At 42.2% G+C, this 21,449-nt stretch overlaps 1 protein-coding gene across 1 annotated transcript in view; it reads right to left on the reverse strand.

The window, feature by feature from the left end:
- Positions 1-2,599: 2,599 nt before the first annotated feature.
- Positions 2,600-21,449, reverse strand: part of DST (dystonin) — a 312,958-nt gene continuing 294,108 nt past the window's right edge. The window contains exons 96-100 of the mRNA XM_066612418.1: positions 13,629-13,746; positions 10,483-10,551; positions 9,514-9,713; positions 5,245-5,368; positions 2,600-3,675 (exon numbers count right to left, since the gene is read on the reverse strand). Coding sequence (XP_066468515.1) covers positions 3,410-3,675; positions 5,245-5,368; positions 9,514-9,713; positions 10,483-10,551; positions 13,629-13,746 — 777 coding nt within the window. The 3' untranslated portion in view covers positions 2,600-3,409. The remainder of the gene's footprint in view (positions 3,676-5,244; positions 5,369-9,513; positions 9,714-10,482; positions 10,552-13,628; positions 13,747-21,449) is intronic.

The raw sequence follows: 21,449 nt of genomic DNA on the forward strand, positions 1-21,449 counted from the left end.
CCATTCTCCCATGGGCAACCCATCCTGGCTCCAGACTAACAATTGCCGATGACAATCGCAGATTATTAGTGCCAACCCCTTTAAAGGGGGCTTGAGGAAAATCTAAGTTGCATCCCCCATCCCCAAGTAGCCAAGTCTTTGAAGCTGACTTTACAATCCATGAACATGGGATTCGTAGCCAACATCCTCAAGCTAAGCAATATCTATGAGCCGTTTCTGACCTCCCCTTTACACACTTCACTTTTTCAGGATTGCAGAGCAATCTAGAATCCTAATGCCCAACCTACACTTACCTGCCAAATGGGTGGCTAGCATAGAGCTTGGCTCCCCTGACCCCACTGAGCCTGCCCCTAAATCCACCAAACCCTGATGCAAGTCTGACAAAATATATCAGCTCAGATATAAATAAATCAAGTAGATTCCATCACCTCTGAACAAAGATGACTGAAAAGTGCACAATATCTAGGTGGCTTATAACCAACTCCCTGAGTCATAATCACCCAGCCCAAGTCCTGATGAATCTTGCTCCAACTTCCAATGTCCAACTTCCTTATCCAACTTCCCTTAATTCTGAGCTTCTCTCAAAATCCTATTCTGAGGGGTAACCCATGTTGTGATGAATGCCCATCCTGACTCCTAAAAAGAATAAATAATGATTATTGCTATTTCCACCTTGAATAAGCCCATTGGTTCACTCTCATCTTTCTACATTGCAACTCTCCATTAACCAAATCTCTTCTCCAGAACCTCCTGAGGGAACTCTCCTATGGCAGCTGAAAACATTCAGTCTTAGGTCCAATAGGAGGCCATCCTCCCACCTAGCATTACACATGCTTCTTTACTTAAATTGAGTGCTTATTACTTTCCAGCTGCGTTCATCTGGCTTCCCCTATCCCTTGTTGCTTCCATCCTCTCCTCCTGCTGCTTCATCTTCCCATCTTCTGCCATGGTATTCCACCTTTCTTAATACTCCCAGTCTTCCTGCTCACTTCCTGCTCACCATACCCTTTCACTTCTGATTGGAACACTGGCAGTGATCACACCACTGATGCTCTAACTCCCTTTTGGCCCAGCCTTGTCACCTCTGGGAGCAAATCTGCCATCCTCTGGCCTTGGTTCCACTACCCAGCAACCATGCTAAGCTGCCACAGGTCTTTTCAATGAAAAGCTTATGGTGCAAGTATCATACATTATCATTTCTCTTCATGACAATTAACCCTGAGTAAACCTCCAGCAGTGAGTGCTGAATGTTTTGCATTCTAGAGGCACACTGATTTGGCAGTGGGACATATGTAATGGCTCTTATTCTGGGTAGACTTTGTGGGGAAAAGATGCTCACCAGGCAGAAAAATGGAAAAGTGTAGAACAGGCCTAATTATCACATTAAATGGAAACAGTATCCAAGAATGATCAAGCTCCATTTTTTTTGTCTGTGTATCATGAGTACATCTAACCTATACACCAGTATCTCATAATGCCATAAAAAGTATACAGAGCATTCCATTTGCATCTCAGTAAGTTTTAAGTAAAAACCACTCCAGTGAAAGTGTGTGACCTGCTAGTGCTGTGGTCAAACTAAATCCTTCCGAGGATAAGAAACAATAATATTATCTCACAAATGAGCATTCCTCGCATACTGCAAGGGGCTCTGACCCAGTAAACAGCTGGAGAACAATCCTGGCAAAGACACTGGAGCCAGGCGAAGCACACCGAGTATCCATAGTTCAGGATCCGCAAATAACCATCTGCTTAGTGGTTAGCATTGCCTCTTATTTTGCTGCTGGGTAATATTCAAAGAGATAATTAAATCAGAAAGCTAAACACAAATGCCATAAAGAAATGAAACAAAAAAAGCAAATTATGAGAATAATTGAACAAACAAAATATGGTAGTTCAAGGGAAAACAAGTTCCTGTTGTGCCGGAAGTGAATATTATCCCAAGTATAAGTCCCGGGAGAAGTAATCATGCCTAACTTTGGTCATTTGAATATCATTTGATCATATGGATTTGGCGTGTGTTGCCACCACCTACCCCGTCCCTAGGCCTGATTCTCCCACCCCCTGCCTCATTCCCCCCCATTCCACCCACCCCTCCCCCGTTCTATCCATCCTTGCTCTGTTCAACCCCCTCCCCACCTCCCTCTAATTCCCTGCACCAGGCTTACCTGATCTGGTGGATCTTGGTGCTCTGCCACAAATGTAGGAAGACTCTGGCTTTCCTACTGGCTTTTTGCACTGCTGCAAAGAGCTTTATGGTGCTTTTGTGGCAGCCAGGGCTGCTGGAACATGTGTTCCACTGGTGCTTCTTTTCAATAGGATTGGGCCGTAACAGTATTTCATTCATGCCACACAGCAAAAGTTCTTGTAAAGAGGCAAAACTGCTAGTGTAAAATGAATGGCATTTTACATCATATTTGATATGTGACAGTGGTTTTATCAGAGGAATCCTGTGGTAGTTTGAAATGTAACAAGAGAAAGGGTAAATTATATTAAAGCATGTACTGAACGTAACAGTTTGGATAGTTCACGTCATGAGTGCTACAAATCATGACACCAAACACGTATTTCTCTCAGATGGAATGAATACAATAACAACAAAGAGAAGGGAGAAGGTTTATTTCATAGAATTTTTTTCCTTTTCTGCAAGCAAAACCGCTTTGATATAAAATGAGTCCAATGATACAGTGCTACCGTCCACTCAAGCAAAAGAAAACCTCACATTGACATGAACGCAGATTATACTGGCATTCTTATACAAGTGTAATAATGGTAGGACTCAGATTGTGTCTGGCCTCGTTGAAAGCAATGGCACAGAAAATGCTGCAAGATATTTGATATTTGTAGTACTGGCGAGTGCTGCTCTTGAAGTAACTTTCTCTGTGAGTTCTCTGGAGGAAGCTGTTTAATTAACTGCAATGTAAACTGTGTCTTCTGTTTCTTAGTGTCCCTGCCACATGCCTTTTAGTGTCCATTTGCTCAAAATGCATAATTTTGTCTTTTTCATTTGTATTAAGTCAAAGTTATGAGGTATCCTTTACTATTAACCTAACGACGAAATGACAGGTCTTGTTGACTTAGGACACAAAGACCTAACTGTACATTCAGTAATTGCTTTTAGTGACCTCTCTACACATTACTGCAAACAACCGTTAGTTTACCTTTTAAAAAAACAAAACAAAACACCTTTCCCCTGTTCACATATGATATGGCATAAAACAAACCAAAAGGAAATTTGACAAAAATATTACACATAAAATAAACAAGACAAATACACAAATAAGGCCATCTGTAAAATTAAAAAATCCAACTCTTGTAATATTTCACAATAATTTCTACAGAATATTTTACATCTTACAAACTTAAATATTTAATGCACAAGAAAAAGAAGACTTTGACTGAGCCAATCACATTATCTTTTAGAGGACTTGTCTAATTTGCTGGCAGGTGACCTTCTTTGTGGTGTTGGGATTTTGGATGGCTTGCCAGATGCTGACCGAGAACTTGGTCGGGGCATTGGTCTGCTTGGAGTATGAACAGTCTCTGACATGTCCGAGCACACGGATTGGATTTCTGAAATGTCAAAGTCAGACGCGTCACTGCCCCGGCGGCTGCTTGATCTGCTGCCAGCCTTGCTTCCTGCCCGACTTCCAGGCCTGCTTGGTGTTTTCCTGGTGTCTGCAAGAGGTGGGGAAATACATGCATTGCCATTAGCGTGAGGAAGGAGAATGAAATAGGCTGCTTTGAACTAGCTTGCTCCAACATGTTTGGCCTGCAACAGTCCTATTCTAAAACACAACTGACATCATAAAGAACTTCACAGGCTCTAATGTACACAGAAGACTCTGCTCAAGCCAGAGGTGCTAAGTTCTCTACAGTGTGAATGGGTGCTCAACTGAATACAGCAAGTGAGAAATAAAAATAGTTCAGCCTGATATGTGTGCCTGTCCACGTGCACACAGCACACTGCTAGAATCAAAGCAATTAAGGGGAGGAGTGGTCCCTGATTTCAACAGAGTTCTCTTCTGCTTAAAACTGCTTAAGGTAACTGCTTAGACCTTTCTCATTCATCCGGCATCAGGAAACTCACAAATTAGATATCACATTGTTCTAACTTTTAACTCTAACCAGAACTTGATCAAGAGCACAATCTGGATGCAATGCAAGTTCCTTTGCAAGTCAGTCCCACACAAAGAAGACAAAGCTACGTAATTAAGGCAGCAATCCTATACAGGTGTGCCCCCATATCTGCGGGGGTTCAATTTCAGAACCCGTGGACACCTGAAACAGCGGATACAGGGGACACTTCCCACCCCCCAGAGGCAGGAAAAGCACCACTCCCCTTGCCTCCAGAGGGTCTTCTGAACCCTGCAGAGACCAAGTGTGTCCGTCTGTGTCCTCTGCATGGCTCAGAATGGCCATTTAGGCAAGAAAGTGACTTCTGTTTTTTTCATAAAATCAAAGTGATGTTTTTATGCTTTTAAAAGGCATTGTGAGGGCTGGATAAGCCACTGAGACCTCCCTAGACTTCCCTAGACCTCATAATGCCTTATAAAGGGATAAAAAGTCACTCCCCTTGCCTCCAGAGAAGTTGCTCTGGAGAAGATTCTCCCTTGCCTCCGGAGAGTGCGCAGAGGGAAGTGGGGGCCACATCTGCAGATCCACGGATAAGCAAAACTGTGGATATGGGAATCCGTGGATACAGGGTCTCTTGGTACACTTTCCTGGGAGTAAGTCCCACTAAACACAATGCAGCTTATTTCTGAGTAGACCTGCCTAGGACTGGACTGTAGAGCACAGTGTGTTGCAACCAGGCAGCAAACACTTTGGATTCAGATAGTAAGCATAGCAGATAGAGCTATAACTGAACTGATGCTTCTTAAATCAGATACAAAACAGTAGAAGCAAGAATGATCTGGGTACTGCAGTGTTTCAGATGCTCTAAAATTCCTGGGGATGCAGCTGCAGAGAAGCAGTAATGTTCATCCTGCACAACCATATGAAGAGGAGCACTTCCCAGCATCAATCCTTGTGAGCATGGTGGTGACTTTTTTAAAAATGTATTGTGCCTGTCTGGTCATGCTGGGTGAAACTAGAGCCGCAATCCTATATACACTTTCCTGGAAGTAAATACCACTTAATTTAATCGGCCTTACCTGTGATTAGACATGCAAAAGATTGCAGTATAACTCCACCAGACAGTTACCTCCCAGAGGCCTTCAAAATTTCAAGGTCTCCAGCACTCACCTGCAAAGTGTGCCCTGACTCTTGTAGCTGCTGTTGAGATTAGGCCACTGTCTTCTCCAGAATGGAAAACCTTCCCTGACAGATATCCTGGCAATCTAAGTTTACTCCCTTGTATTGGAGTCCCCTGTAGGACACAAGGATAAGTGAATGAAACAACTGCATAGAGTTCCAAACTAAGCGAAGTTGAATTTGGGACTCCATCCATATCACTTTCTTTGGAACATGCATTGCAGAAAAAAAGGTATGCCAAAAAGTGATCACATAGGACTATTTAGTAATGAATTGGAAAGGGAACCAAAAGGTAATAATATCTAGTATGTAAAGGTGCGGTGCTTTACCTGTCCCTTCTCCTCCTCCTACTGTTTTCATATTGTCTGTTTTAGGCTGGGGGAAGGATCTGCCCATTTTTGTTTATGTAATCCTGTAAAGCACCTTGTGTACTGACAAAATCATCATCATCATAACAGCAGCCTTTTTTCTTTACATATCAATATGTACTAGAGCTATGCATAAATGATTCTTACTATGAATAGCCCATTAACTGAGTCAGTTCAAAAGGTTGGTCAAGATATTGCTATTATGATAATTCCATCCAGTATGTCTAATTGGTGCTTGGTAAAACTCACATATATTAAAATAGTAAGCATACAGTTTTGAAATGGGCTTCCCAGGGTGAAAGGTTGGAATGCTGCAATGTATATGTTTGGCTCACTGGGCAATCAAGATCCAGAACAACTAAGGGGAAGCTGTTGCTGCTGAGGAGAAATGCCATGTCATAATCATTCTTTGTTACTGCCTGTAAAGGGTTCAAACTCCAACACACTGTAAGTCCTCTTTTCTTAAGACACATGTTCACTAGCAAAAGGTAATGGAATGCTTGAATTCCAGAATGCAAGTAAAGGCTTTGAAGGATCAATACCTAGTCACCAATGTCATATAAATTTCAAGCTAGAATAGCAATTGATTGAATGCTGAGTTTCCCCCATAAATGCCCAGCCTTTTCAGTTTTTGCAATCCCTCAGCTAATATCACACTTCATTGGTTTGCAAATAACACTACACTCCGGGTGCAGTCAAGTAAGCTCTCCAGTTACACTTAGTGGTGAACAGAAAAACTAGAGAAAAGAAAGCACGTTATTAAAAATTGTCAGCAATCCATATGCTATCTATTAAGTTCCACAGGTATTTAGGAGCAATTGATCTTTATTGAAATAAGTGTGTTCTGATGAAATAAGAAGTGAAAAAGACAGTGGGGTGGTTTTTATCCTCAGTGGGCAAAGCCATACAGAACTCTATAAACATACTGCTGTGAAGAGCCAGAGGGAAAGCATTAGACATGGAAGTCCTCTATTTATTTGCAGGAGAGGCATATAAGAAAGAATGGTATTAACACATTCTTCCCTTGCTGCACTAACCGTCAATGTGCTTTATTACCTAAAATTTTTTTAGATTATATGGAAGGATAATAAGCAGTGGGGGATATCTTACAGATTTAAGTTTGTCTCTTACATGTATTAACACTAAATGAGAAGAGAGCTTTTCAAAGTTTCTCAGGGATTTCATCACCAACCCTTCCCAGAAGTGATTTGAGAGACTATGCCCTGGACTACTTTTGAAAGCTTAGGACTTAGACTCTAAGTACTTAGAGTGATCCCCGCCATAGCTACGCTACTGCAGAAAACGGACCTTGACCACAAGCCATTGGATTATCTGTACATCGTGTTTGTACCACAAGAGCACGAAGAGAGGTTTCCTTATACTATGGAACTTCTTTTCAAAGTCTGAGTCTGGGCGAGACTTCCACTTGCTTTTAATGGCTGGGTTAAGCAGGTAAGGGCTAAATTCATTCATTTGGTACTTTTAAAAAAAGTTTACTATGTAGTTTATTTATGAGGTACTAAATTGCTTTTTTCAATATCAATACCTTCCCTGGGCCTTTAGGATGGGACAAACTAGAAATGGAACCATGGTCAGAATCCTGAATAGAGTTCCACCCACCAATTTAATGAACTTTCAGCACAATTCAAAGTAACATTTATGACAGTGGAGCAGAGATGCTGCTGTTGTAAATGGCCATATCATGGCGGGCACAGCATGCCACTGGTGACTGTTCTGGAACCGCTGCTGCAAAAGATAGTGATGTCAGTGGCCTGCTACTGCTACCAGCTACCTGCAGAAGTGCAAGGTAATCCAGGACAGGGGATGGAAGGTGGGAGGGATAGGGCAGTGTCTGGACAGGAAGGGGGCAAGTGGGAGGTGAAACGGGAGGGAGGTAGTGGATCCCAGCAACAGTAGTGTGAACCAGGATCCTATCTCTGTTTCCTCTCCCTTACTCTCCTCAGTTCTGCACCAGCAAAATGGGTGACAGATCCGAGGAGACCCATTCATATAGGATGCAGCATGTGCTCTGTTGGCATGGCTGCACTGAGGGGCTTCATTGAGATTGGGCCCTTAGACTGCAATCTTATATATAGTTACCTGGGAGTAAGTCCCACTAAACTCAATGTCTGTGCAGAGGATTGCACTCTAGCACACTATCTGTGCTAGATTGTGGCCTAACTACTGAATACAGAAGGCTCCTGACCTACAAATATTCGACTTACAAATGTTCAGTTTACAGACCACCACTTTCAGCCCCAACGCCAAAGGTTTGCAGCCAATGCTGGGGAGTACAGAAGCCATTCAGGAAAATTCCAAGAGGCTCTGCAATGAAACTGCCACTTTTTTGAGTGAAACAGCACACAGAATCCTGAGTGAAACTGACAACACTGATAGCTTCCCAAGTATGAAACCAACAGTATCTTGAGTGAAAATGACAGCTCCGTAAGAGAGACTGGGGCATTACTGTACAGGTGTACGCCACTTAACAACGGAAATACGTTATCTGATCCCCACTGTTATGCGATTAGGTCACTAAGTGAACATTCAGTCCAGTCTATTGCCTTTGTTGTGTAAATAGATACTCCCTGCCAGACACTAGCTGACTGCACAGGCTATTGGAGATAGATTGCCTCTTCTTTGCAATAAGAGCCTCTCTGTTGTGTAAGCAGACACTCTGCTGCAGGCTATGGGAGATGCGATTGCCTCATTAAGAGCATCTTTATTGTGCTTTGACCACCGTCATATATGTGGTCCGTTGTTAAGCGAACAGTTAAGCAACGTACACCTGTGCTTACAAATAAAACAACTTACGAACAGACCCCTGCAACCTAATGTGTTTGTAAATAGGGAAGCTTACATAATGCCCAATTGGTTAGCAGGCACCTGGTCATTAGGCAAAATGATAGGATATTGGACTTATTTATGTTAGTGCAGGAATATGAAGGCTCTTGTTTCACATAAGTTTTAGGTAGAATGGGAAGGCAGCAGAATCGCAGACAGAGATATATGGAGGTACTAAGCTAGATCAGGTTACATATATCTGAGAGTCAGCATGTACAGAATTAATTACCATTTTGACTTGTGGTTATTTATAGTTATATAAACATGCTCATCAAGACTGAGTAGGTGACAAACAACGTCAAGCGCGTGATCAATTTACAAGCTTAAAAAAATAGAAAAAATTAACTTGTTGGATAGAAGACTGAAAACAGTGCACTAATATGCAAGGTACAGCACAGCTGGGCAAAGGTGAAGGGACTGTTAGGTAATAGAATAGTTTTAGTGAAGGAAATTTTGTTAGACTAGAATATCCATCCATTACTGTACCTCTGTGGATGACACTTGATATTCAGAGCACTCTGGTGGTTTACAAGGAGATGACGTTTTGCTGTTTATCAACCATGGTTTACCATAGTTGCGTGTTAAATGATGGGGTGTCTGTATGAAACAATGGCAAATCACATATGTGAAGAACATTTGACAGAAAACAATGCCATGGAGAGGAATATTCAGTTTATGGAGACGAAATCTTGCAGTAAAAGTAAAAAAAAGAAAGCACCAAAACAAAGCAGGAATGATTGACAACAAGCATTCTAGCCAAAGGAGGATGAATGTGTGTTTTTATAATGTGGTGGTGGAGTTTAATGTTTTTCTCCTTTAAAATGTTTGTTCCATTTTCTAATTAGCTTACATGTTTTTTCCCAGCCTTGCATGACCGCTGCAATTGTAAGGGGGGAAACAATGAAAAACTTTATTAAGCTTACTTTGAAAAACAGAAGAAATAAAATCTCCCCTATTGATTTTAAGGCATGATACCACAAACTGTAGCAAGCATCACCCTATTTTATTAGCTGACATCAACATCCATCCACACCACATAAGGACATACCTTGGGAGTGCTAGTAGCAAGAGCAGGTGTTGGTGTTCCTTGGGCAGGTGGGTTTGACACAGATGTGGATCTGTTGGGTGAAGCACCCCTCGACGAAGGTCGAGATCTGCGCCCTCTTGGTCGGAAGGCGGCCATGCTTTGGCTGGCCCCATCTGCCAAAATGAACTTCTCGCGTAGCTCTACATTCGTCCTCCCTTTTGCTACAGCATGTGAAAGAGATTGAAAAGTCTGATTATTCCCATGTCTCCCCTTCCTTGTCATTGGCCTTGCCAAGTCTCACCCAGATAGGCCAAACAAATCAAACACATTAGTGAGTAATGCATTTGTTTGAGACAAAAGAAGTTGTTTGCAGAATATGCTTATCTAAACATTTGATGCCAGCAAAGATGAGCTGCTGTCAACATAAATTAGCATGATAATGAAATGGCTCGACATGCTACTTGGTTACCAATGCACACACACAACCTGAAGACCCATTTGGCTACTGCTACTGCTATTGTTCTTGCTTGGATGACTCTGAAACAGATGCCAGCTAGGATGAGTAAACACTGAGAGAAACGTACAAACCATATTAATTCTAAACTATAAAATAATGCAGTTTGGCAACATGCAATGGCAAACGGAAACTCCCAAACTATAAGGTAGTAACTAGATGCTGGGTACAGACACACGCAGGTGTAGAGGACAACGTGAGGGCCTTCCGCAAGGAACAGATGCGTAGACGTGTTAGCATTGGGTTTTCTCTGGATTAATAAGCAATCACTTTTGAGACACTCTCTTCAAGTGCGTCAAAGGAAATTGGGGGACAAGCACTCAAGCACCAGCCAGTGCAACAAGTGTTAAGCTAAAAAAATGTGATACATGAAGCAGTTTGTTAAATATATATACGTATATATATCTCGAAGCAGAGTGGGAAGGAAATGAAAAAGAAAATAAGAACAGGAGAGACAAAGAGAGGGGTTTGCCAACCTATAGTAGGCTGAGTGGTAATTGAAGAGTTTGATTCCGAACGTAACATTTTACTCCCGTGATGATGAACTAGAAAAAATGACACAGGATATGGGTCATATTAAAAGAAAATTGTTAGCAGGAGAAGAAATCAATTACAGCAGTTGCATATGCAAGAGATTCAAAGCTGCAGGCCAAGAGACAGATCTTGGGACAAAAAGTTCTTGCTAACTGTCCTTATACAAGGTCACAGAGTTATCTTAAGCAAAGATAAAGACTCCTGGTGTAATCTTAGTTGCACTCAGTGCCAGTTGCATCTATGGAAAAAAAATGGTTTCTCTGCCAAAATAAGAAAAAGGTGTAAGTGGAAAAAACTATGCAATCTTGGAATTTTTTACTGGCATGAAATGAGCACACAACATTTTGTAGACCATTCTGAATATGATGGAACCTGGTCACTACTGAACACACACACACACACACACACCACCCCTTTCCAACAAGGCCTGTATGCAGTTAATGTTTTCCCTCAGTAGGTCCAGATGGAGCCATGCACTTTCATAGCAGACTGGCTAGGAACACAATCCTGCTTTCCCTCCTTTGGAGAGAGAGAGTCTTCTAAAGCAGATACATTCCCCCTCTGGAAGAATGCTTGGATTGTTTTGGATGAGGTACCCCAATTTTTTGTAAAATCAAATATCTTCTTCCAGACTCCCATTGAGTGAAAACCCAAAATGAAATTTTCAGTGAAAATGATTTTTTTTAAAAGTTCCCCCACACTTGGGTTGTATGTTTCTGAATATCTCCATTTTTTAAAATTCCACAATCTTCTACCATATCTGTCTTCACTGGAATTGAAGTACCTAAATCCTTTAAGTGGGAAACATCATAATAATAGGCTATCAGATTTTCTTTTCAACCAATTCAATACTAAAAATGACAGGTTTTATTCTCTTGGCTTGTGTGAAAGACAGGTAGAGATTAGGCATACCAAAATACATAAGAAGCAGGTACTATATATAAATGCCTATATAGAATTTCTTGTGGCATACCAAAATACTAAAAATTTGCATAAACATTTGACTTTGATATGCACATTTGTAGATAACCGGTGTCCAAGAACTGTGTGATTACATCTATGCACACATAATGAATAAAGAAAGCCGCATTAATCTTTATCAAGTTATAGCTGAGAACCGACCGAATATGATTATACTATTGTAGCAATCAATTATAGTTAGAGTCAAGTCTCTTAATGCCAGGTTTGTCCTGTTTAGACTCTTCAGAGTGGAATATGACATATGAAGATGCAGTTAGCTGGATATTCAGCACAAATTGTGTAACTAGCTCAGCATCCTGTCATTCCTATATAAAAGGAATGTAAAGAATGATTCCAAGGTAAGAGAAGTAGATTTTTCAAGTCACTCCTCTTCTTAATGCTACGTGTGCAGCATTAAGCATTAATACATAGCAGGGTTTGTAAGCTGTTTTGGACTTAAAATTATATCTGATAATAATGGTGGATGGACAAGACAGAATCAGTGTTAGCAATGAAAAAGAAACATGTTTAGTTCTATGAAACACTGACAACACTATAATTTTTACCTTTGTCCAAACTTACAGCTTCCCGGTTAGAATTCAAAGTACCTTTTTTTAAAAAAAACTACAGGAGAGGAAAAAAACTTATATATGCCAATAATGCTCTTCATAGCTGTTTTTTGTTCCCTAGTAGTACTTTCTCCACTCATTTATCTTCTTAACTGAAATCATAAAATAAAAAGGGCTATTCCCTGTTTATTATTCTTTCTGTTGTCAGGAAGAACCACAATTTTCTTACCATTCCCCTTGAATTTTCTTACAGTCTTGCAGGGTTGAGCAACTTTATCACAGTATTTATATACTGCCTTTCTCACAGACTAAAGGTGGTTTACATAGACAGGCTGACCATAAACCCCATTTGATAAATGGGTATTACTCCATGAGAGAATCTCACAGAACCTCAGTTTCTTCAGATGTTTCCCTTCAAAGTGCAGTTGTCTTCTTGGTTGCAAGCACTTGGATTTTCCAAGCTTTCACAGGCAGCTGCAAATCAAGCTTCAGATCGGTTCTCAAGATGCTATTTGTTTCTTGCCAACTCCTCTGCAATCCTCCACCAGCAGCCTCAATCTCCCAAGGCAGCTAATCCTGCTTAGTTTTTTCAGGCAAGGTGACAGCTAAACCTCCAGACCACACCTCCTACCCGCACCTCCCAAAGTTTTCTGTTTTGGGGATTTTTAAATCTTTCAAAGGGGAAGGAAAGATACCAGGAATACCACTTGCTGAATACATATCAGGATGCAAAACAGGAACTTGCAAACATTCTCATGCTAGAAGTACAGACTCTACCCAACATAACCGCCAGCACCATCGAAACAGAAAGTTTTTGCTATCAACTTCACCTCCTGACTGTGCCCTGCAATCTGGCCCCGTTTGAGGGTTAGAATGTTTGAAACAAGATTCTGGCATCCCTAAGAAGAGTTAACTTCTATTTCCAACTTAAAACATTTTTTAACAGCTGAAATTAAAAGTTAAAGTGACGCCCCTCCTCTATTAATGTGTTTTAAATCATGTAGAGGGAGAGGCTGGAGGTAAGAAAACACAGTGGGACTTGCTTCTTGAATAGGCATGCATCAGACTGTGTTATTGAAAGGGTCACATGGAGAGACACCTCTGCCTGCCTGGGGAAAAAAGGTGCACACTCTGGCGTCTGCCTGCCTGGGCTACTACCAAGTAGGTGAAGAGAGGTGATCTAGAGTCATGGCAACTTTTTCCCTCCAGCAGCACTGGAGAAAGAAAGGGGCTGTCACTGCATGGATCCTCTTCCAATTTGCTCCCAGCAGGTTGGAAGAGAATTGGAGAGCCTGGTAGAGTGGCAGGCTGGAACTTCTCTGCTCACCACGGATGCTGCTCCAGGTAACCACTTCAGGCCACTTCATGACAAGGCTGGTCCTGTGTGGTCTTTAAAAATAGTGTCAAGTATGAAGTAGTACGCTAGGTGAACCAAAGTTTAACTAAACCAGAGGTTTATATAGTTTGCCTTTCAACCTGTAAACCCTCCAAATGATGACAGCAATTGTACATATTAAAAATAAGCCTGATGTTCGCCTCTAAGGTGCTTTTATACATACCTCTGCAAGGATCATTTTTCACTAAGAACTCATCAAGTGCCATCCATCCACCTCCAACTCGAACCATAACAGTGCTCCGCAAAATACGGACAAGACGGAGCTGCTGGGAATCACCAAACTGTGCAGAAAAACAGGAAAACAAGCTAAAAATTTTCCTATCAAAGTTCCAAAAGCTAATGTATAATCCAAGCCAAGAAGTTAAAATTAGCCAAAGACAAATATGCTCCTTAAACATTAGTAGCAAAATCATCAGATATTTTCGTTATGTACATGGTCAAGGTCCTTTTCAAGTTAAATGCAACTGCATTAACCCAAAAGGTAGCAGTGTGATTAAGGGGGGAGGCGGGGGGAGGCAGAGTGCAAGGGTATGATGCGAAGCTTAATTTTATGCTGGATTCTCATGATTGTTTTCAAAGGAGAAAAATTAGTAATGTCAATGTGAAATTATTGCATCATCAAACCTTTCACTGCAGCATTAAAATCTTCACTGACCTTGTAGATAGAATAATTTCCACTAAAACACAGTTAGAAGTTCATCAAAAGATGATGGAACCTGAACCACAGAACATTTTATAGCAGCTATAACCACTCCAAAAAGAAAGATAGAAAAACCACCTCTTCAACAGGATTCAGAGGCCCAATCCTAACCAACTTTTCAGTGAAGATGCAGCTGCAATGCAGCCCCGAGGTAAAGGAACAAATGTTCCCTTAACTTGTGGGGGCCTCCATAACTCCCACCACAGGATGCAGCGCCCACCGCATTGGCATGGCTACACCAGGGCTGTAAAGTTGGATAGAATTTAGCCCTACTTCAGAAACTCCCTCCCTGCATGAAAAATTGCCCCTTGAGCTACTAGAAGTTAGTTTGGATACGTCTTTAGAGAGTAAACTAACTATGAAGTACTCAGACACCTTTCCTGGGAGATGCACTTCTGCTATGGATTATCTCATTTTCTCAGCATGCACACTGCAGTGTGCACAGACCTTACAATGTATATGATGCTCTGTGAAGCACAGGTTTAAATTGTGGACATAAGTCTGACTTCATTTTGTCAGTCTGCAGCCATTTGGAAGCTGTGGGAACAGTGGCATCACTAGGATTTGAGTCACTGGGTGCGGGAGGCCTGCACATCACCCCATGTAGTGGGCGGGGTAACACCCCAGGTGGGCGTGGTGATGTACCATTGCCCCGCCCCCACCATTTTTTTGGCTGTACCTTTTGTTATAACACAGATATTTCAATGTGGTCTGTTTCATTGCATTCTGCATGAAATTACGCATTGATTGATATATAACATGATGGTCTTATTCCTCCAAACTCTGATTTTAGTGATGTTGAAAACCTGTAGAGTCTCATATCCCCCCCTCCCCGTGTCAACTTACTAACACCTTATTGCAGCAGTTCTCAAACTTTTAGCACTGGGACCCACTTTTTAGAATGACAGTCTCTCCAGGACCCATTGGAAGTGATGTCATGTGACATCATCAAGCAAATTAAAATAAATGATTATAAATAATTAAATTAAAATAAAATAATTACATAAGGGGGAGCAGTCCTGTTCCACCAAGTGAATCTACTCTGAAGTAAGTCCCATAGTGGTCAATGGGGCTTACTCTCAGGAAAGTATGGGTAGGATTGCAGCCTGTGAGCCCAATCCTATGCATGTCTACTCTGAAGTAAGTCCCATAGTGGTCAATGGAGCTTACTCTGTAGTCCGCCTGCAATAACAACCCCCCAAAAAGAATCAGTGAGATTTCCAGCCCTCCCCAGTGCAAGTTCTTCTATTTCAGGCATATCCAGATAAAGACTCTCCTGGCTTTGCAAGTGCAAAATAGAAACCTTCCCCTTACCAGTTCAAGTCACTTTTTTGTCCTTTACAGTGGAGGGGGGGGGGGGAGGCTGACTTCTGGAGCATGTGTTGCGCTCCAGCTCCATCGGATCGGGACCTTTCTGGTGTCCTCACATTCCCCTTTGCCTGGCCTGACCACCAGCTAAGGCACATCTGCCTACTCATGAGTAAACACGATGTGAGGCTGCTTACTTTCCATAGAGCTCCATAGACTTGCAGCTGGGACGGGGGACCTCCTTCTGTGTTTTTGAGGGCTGCATTCAATGGATCAGGACCATTCTGACATCCTTGGAGCCTCTCAGCCTGTGTCTTAGCCTGCCTTGACTAAGGCAAGTCTGCCTACTTGCGAGTAAACACGACCACGTGGCTTCATTTGGGGCTCAGACTCGCAGCGGGGAGGGAGAAGCTTCTTGGGTGTTTTGGGGGGCTGCATTCATTGGATTGGGACCATTCTGGTGTCATTGGATTCCTCTCAGGCTTCCCTTTCCAACAGACTACGGCAAGTACGCCTACTCACGAGTAAACGCACGCTATGGCTCACTTTCACTTTCCATAGCGCTCCATGCATTTTTTCCTTCCAGTGTTTTGGCCATAACGTTTGAATGGAAGGAGCGATTTCAATTCTGTTTTTTGATTGCACTCCGCTGGCCATTCGGCATCCAACAGTGTATGGCACGATGCAGTAGCTCCTAATGCCGTGAAGTTAGCGTGTCCTCCCCCAGGGCGTGTCACCCCCGGTGTGTCACCCAGCACTGCCGGCACCCCCCGGCAACGCCAGTGTGTGGGAACTTAGCTGTTTGAAGGCTGAGAACCAGCTCCTTATCATGAATCTGGCTTTGGACTGGTCTAGAGGCTCAGGCTTCAATGTCTCACTAACTGTAAATTGGATGCAGCTGTGATTCTCCAGTTGGGAGGGGTCAGAGTAAGTGACCAACAATAGCCTCAGGTGATGAGATCATGTCCAGAAGCCTTGGCAGGTCCAAATTGCTGGTTGTCTAAGAGCTAAGTTTAAGATGTAAAAAACCCTGACATTGGGAGGGGATGAGCTCCTGTTTGTTGCCATTCCATCATTGCTGGATGTCTGTATTGGCTGTGGTACAACAAATAGCAAAGCTATCCTTTGCTTATACTCAGAAGTTGGAAAGATACAGGTGAGAGTAAAGATAAAGAATCATAAAGTTGGAAGGGGCCTAATAGGTCATCTAGTCCAACCCCTTCCCTTAGATAGGAAATCCTCTTAGAGCAGTGATTTTCAACCTTTTTCATCTCATGAAACACTGATAAGGCACTAAAATGGTCAAGGCACACCATCAGGTTTTTGTCAATTGACAAGGCACACCATGCTGCCAGTGGGGGCTCACATCTCCCATTGGCCCTATTAATAAATGACCTTCCCCCAAATTCCTGTGGCACACCTGTGGACCACTTGCGGCACACCAGTGTGCCACAGCACAGTGGTTGAAAATGGCTGTCTTAGAGCATCTGCAACAGGTGCCTGTTGAGCCTCTGCTTGAATCTCTAGTGAGGGAGAGTCCACCACCTCTCTCGGCAATCCGTTCCACTGCCAAATCGCCCTTACCGTCAAGAAATTTTTCATGTCAAATCTCCTCTTTTGTAGTTTAAACCCATTAGGTCTAGTTCTACTTTCAGAGACAGTTGAGAATAAATTATTCAAGCTTCGGAGTGTTGTTTTATTGTTTTAGCATTGTATGTATTTACTCTCTGAAATACCAAAATGCCTTTCAAAGTAGGCGCAACCTTAATTCTATTCTTGTTTAAATAAATCATTCTGTTATTACAGGCTTGGTGTGAGTATAAAAGGAACTGGGATTCATCTATGTCTGGCCTAGGCCACTTGGTCTACTACCATGGAACAAACCAAAATCTGGAGTCACTGGAATCTGGGAGCTTGGCACTTGCAAGAGCCAGGGAGTTAGCCTCTAAGTCTTCAGCATCCCCTTGGCTGAAGGACTGGCTTTTTAGATGCTGGCTTTTTAGGTGCTGGCAGATACCAGAGGGCAATTGCCCTAAGGACTCATATGTCCATCCATTGGTGCATTTGGTCATTAACAGGAGAATATATGTACAAACATGTACTCAAAGTTTGGTTTATTGGCCTGAGAACTGTGCCCTGCATTCTCACTGAGTATTAAGAACCTTGAGAGGGTTGGGGCATGCACTTCTGATTCAACAGAAGTGGTAACGGTGTGTGCCAGGAGTGTGTATAATCACAGGGGGCCCTGGGACTAGGACCCCCACATGTGACACACTCCTTCTCCTATCCAGTGTTTGCACTGTGAAAATTGATGACCCAGCTATCTACTGGGCAGAGCATGTTGCATCATTGCTAACCCCCTCCCATACTCGTGCCATTTTAATTGGTTTAAATGCCTATTTTATCTTTTAATGTCTGATGTTGAGTGAGCCACCCAGGGGGGTGTATAATCCCAGCAAGAAAACACTCCTTTTAAAGTCTTATTAAAAAAAACAAGCAGTCAGTATCAGCAAGGACACTCCATTTCCCCCAAGTAATATCCTGCCATATTGTAAACTTTTTTCTGGTTCTGAAAATTGGTTTTGGAGGTTGCAAACTCCCTCTCTGCACTGCTGAGACATGCATCCCCACTTCAATTTCAGGAAGGCCATCAGCTGTGTCACTGGTGCTATGTACTTGCTAGTTACAGTGGTTCTCAAATTGTGGTCCAGGACCCACCAGTGGGTCCTGAAACTGTCAGGGCAGAACACTGTTGCCCAATTACCATTATAACCACACCCCTTGGCATTTATAAATCAGGCTGCGGCCTCTAGGGCAACCATTTTCAACTACTGTGCCATGGCACATTAGTGTGCTGTGAGTGGTCCAAAGGTGTGCCACAGGAATTTGGATGAAGGTCATTTATTAGTAGGGCCACTGAGGGATGTGAGCACCCCACTGGTAGCATGTGTGCCTTTTCAATTTTAGTGCTTGTCACTGTGCTGTGAGATGATAAAGGTTGAAAATTGGTGCTCTAGAACAGGGGTACCTGCCCAGGTCTGATGCTACTGCTCTCAGCATGACGGCCAACTGTATGACCTCTCACATGAGCTGTGGGACGAGGTCTCCCTCCACTGCTTGTTCTGTGATGCAGCAGCGGAAGAAAAGAAAAGGCTGGCCTTGCTTTGCACAAGACCTTTTATAGGCCTTGAGCTATTGCAAGACCTTCATTCATTCATATAAATTCCATCTCTAATATATTCATTTATTTATTCAAATTTTAAATGTAAATTAATTCTTTTTCTCCCCCGGTCCCCAATACAGTGTCAGAGAGATGATGCGGCCCTCCTGCCAAAAAGTTTGGACACCCCTGCTCTAGAACCTCTAAAAAGTTTGAGAATCACTACGCTAGTACAAATTGAGAGCTGGCTGATGTGTACGCAAGGGACAGAACTTGGCAGCTGCAAAGTCCTTCAGGATAGCACATTTGCAAAAGGGCGATCCCTGAGCTCCTTGGCTGTACCCTGTTAAGACCAAAGAAGTGGTATTATGCAAATGCTGGGCCTTCAAAGTTAGTAGATAGTGCTTTGGAAGTCCTGCAAGATCTCCTGAAGCCTAACACCATCTTTTGTACATGTTGATTCAAGAACGTGTTCTGAAAGCACATTTGGGTTCTGTGAATAAAATGCACAAACCATTACCATGTTCAGAACAGCCAACACGTACTGGCTCTATTTGACTTTAAAACTGGTTTCATTTTCAAAGCGTTAAATGCTATGCCCAAAGCATCAGGAATGAAAATTAAGTCTCCAATCACAACCTCTAGCTACATGCCCGTCGAGTAGCTCTCAAACAATCTTCTTTCCAAGGACCAAAACAAAAGACTGTAGGCTCTCTAATACATGCATTCAGATCAGTAGTTATTCTAAAGTAAAAAAAAAAAATTAAAACAAAACTGATGTCCTTTTTTGACATCCTTATGCAAAATTTGCTAGTGGTCTTAGCTTTCATTAAACACAATACCCTGGAAACCAGCAATCTTTGCACTACTGAAGCTTAACCAGCAGGTTGATTCATGTTGCACGGAGGCTCCCAGTGCATAAATTGATACATGAAGTGGAGAAAGGAGTGTTAAATGTTATTTGTGAGTGGTCATAAGAGTCTATACTTTGCTTCACTCACACACACACACACACACACGCACACTTCAAATTTACTGGTTGCAGACTTTAAATTCCCCACAACAGCGGAGATGAGGCAGTCATCGCTATTCCGGCTCATCCCTTTTCCAGTCTTTTCTTCTGCTCCCTTCACTGATCTGCAGCACACAGACAGTCCTGCTCTTTACAGCAGATGGAGGAAAAGAGAGAGACAACTGGGGGGAAAAAAGAGTAGGTGAAGCTGAGACTGTCTCATCTCTCACTGAACTGAGGGACTTTAAAGGTTCAATGCAGATCTCTGTGTTGCAAATTTTCAGTCCTAGTGGAAAAGATCTATTTTTTCTTAAGTTATCAAGCCAGACCATCCATTTTCTTTTGCTCATTTCATATGATAAATACAGGCAAGATTTCAAGTTAAGCAGAAAAATTCAGCTTGTCTACACTGCTTTGATATTAAAGGCCAGGTCCTGCCTGTGGATGCACAAAGGTAAAATATAAAATTTTATCCTTTGAAAGAATTAATGGTTTTGACTGCACTACTTGTCCAGTAAATGCTTTAACACCAAATCATATAATTGAACACCTTTGATTTTTAAAACACCTTGCAGAGAAACTGCTTAAGCAAAGGGGGAAAGGCATTACTTTTGGGAACCAAATAATAGGAGGATACACAAACTTAACAAATCCAGGAGAAATGCAATTTTAAAATGTGCATCAAGTGAATTCCTAAATAAAGGGCTTAATAAAGAGAAAACATCTTTGTCATGAAACATTTTGTATTGAAACTGCTTTTCAGATGCCCTTTGTGCTCTGCTTGATATAGCTGCTCCTGAATAACTCTGGGAAGACCTGCCCAAGAGCCCAGGAATGTAGCACGACTTCATTTACATACTGATCAGCAAATGGTCAGATGCCTTCAACTTATCTTTCTCCTATCTCAGTTCAAGTGCCTATAGTCACTTAGGTGAGTCAATGAAGACAATGTGTCTTCCTGTCTCTATCTGGGCAACCTCACATGTACTCCAAGCAGTAGATCTACTGCTGCCCACATGCCCAACCAGTGTAAAAAGGAGGGCTTGACAGATTAGGATTTGCATTTCCTTTGAGCCGATAAGCCCTCAATGGTTAGTTTGGGAAAACTCTACTACTCCACCATTAATACGTCACCATTTCCCCCTAGTTTTTCTTTCCCAGTCCTGTACCTTGTGACCAATCTGAATTGTACATTCAGAATTCCTACCATTATTGTACATTGCACCCCTAAGTCTAATCCTGATTGACTGAATGCTGCAGTTCCAGGATCCCTACGAGGCAAAACCAAAAATCTCCCTCTCCTCACAGTCACCTTAAGAGTGGCAGCAAAAAATTCTTACTCAGCCTTATAGTAACCAGTTAGTCCTAAAATGCATCTCCTGGGAGGGAGGAAAGGCTTACCTGAAACTTTGCTTCCCATTTTATGGCTACACAAGGCCCTACCAATACCACATACAGCCCCACTCTATGTGCATCTCAACTGACCAGAGGCAGTGTCACCTACCCCCATATAGGAGAGCAGAGTTCTTTTTCTAATACATGTCATCTATGAAACCTTATACCAAGGGAAAATTAGGTATTATGTGGATTTTATTAAAAAGGTTTCCCAGAATTATATAGTCTGAGAAAAGTCAAAAACCTGATTTTTTGCAGGTATAGTTTTAGTGATAAACTTTCACTGAAGTTTCATCTCCTCTGACATGAGAAATACAAGACGGTTGATTTTAAACAGGTGCTGTAGATTATTTATCTTTGATATCAGCAAAGTAAGTCATATTTTGCTCTGGGTTGCATCCATGTTTGC

This window comes from Tiliqua scincoides, chromosome 1, assembly GCF_035046505.1.
Source record: "Tiliqua scincoides isolate rTilSci1 chromosome 1, rTilSci1.hap2, whole genome shotgun sequence".
Taxonomy (NCBI): Eukaryota; Metazoa; Chordata; class Lepidosauria; order Squamata; family Scincidae; genus Tiliqua; species Tiliqua scincoides.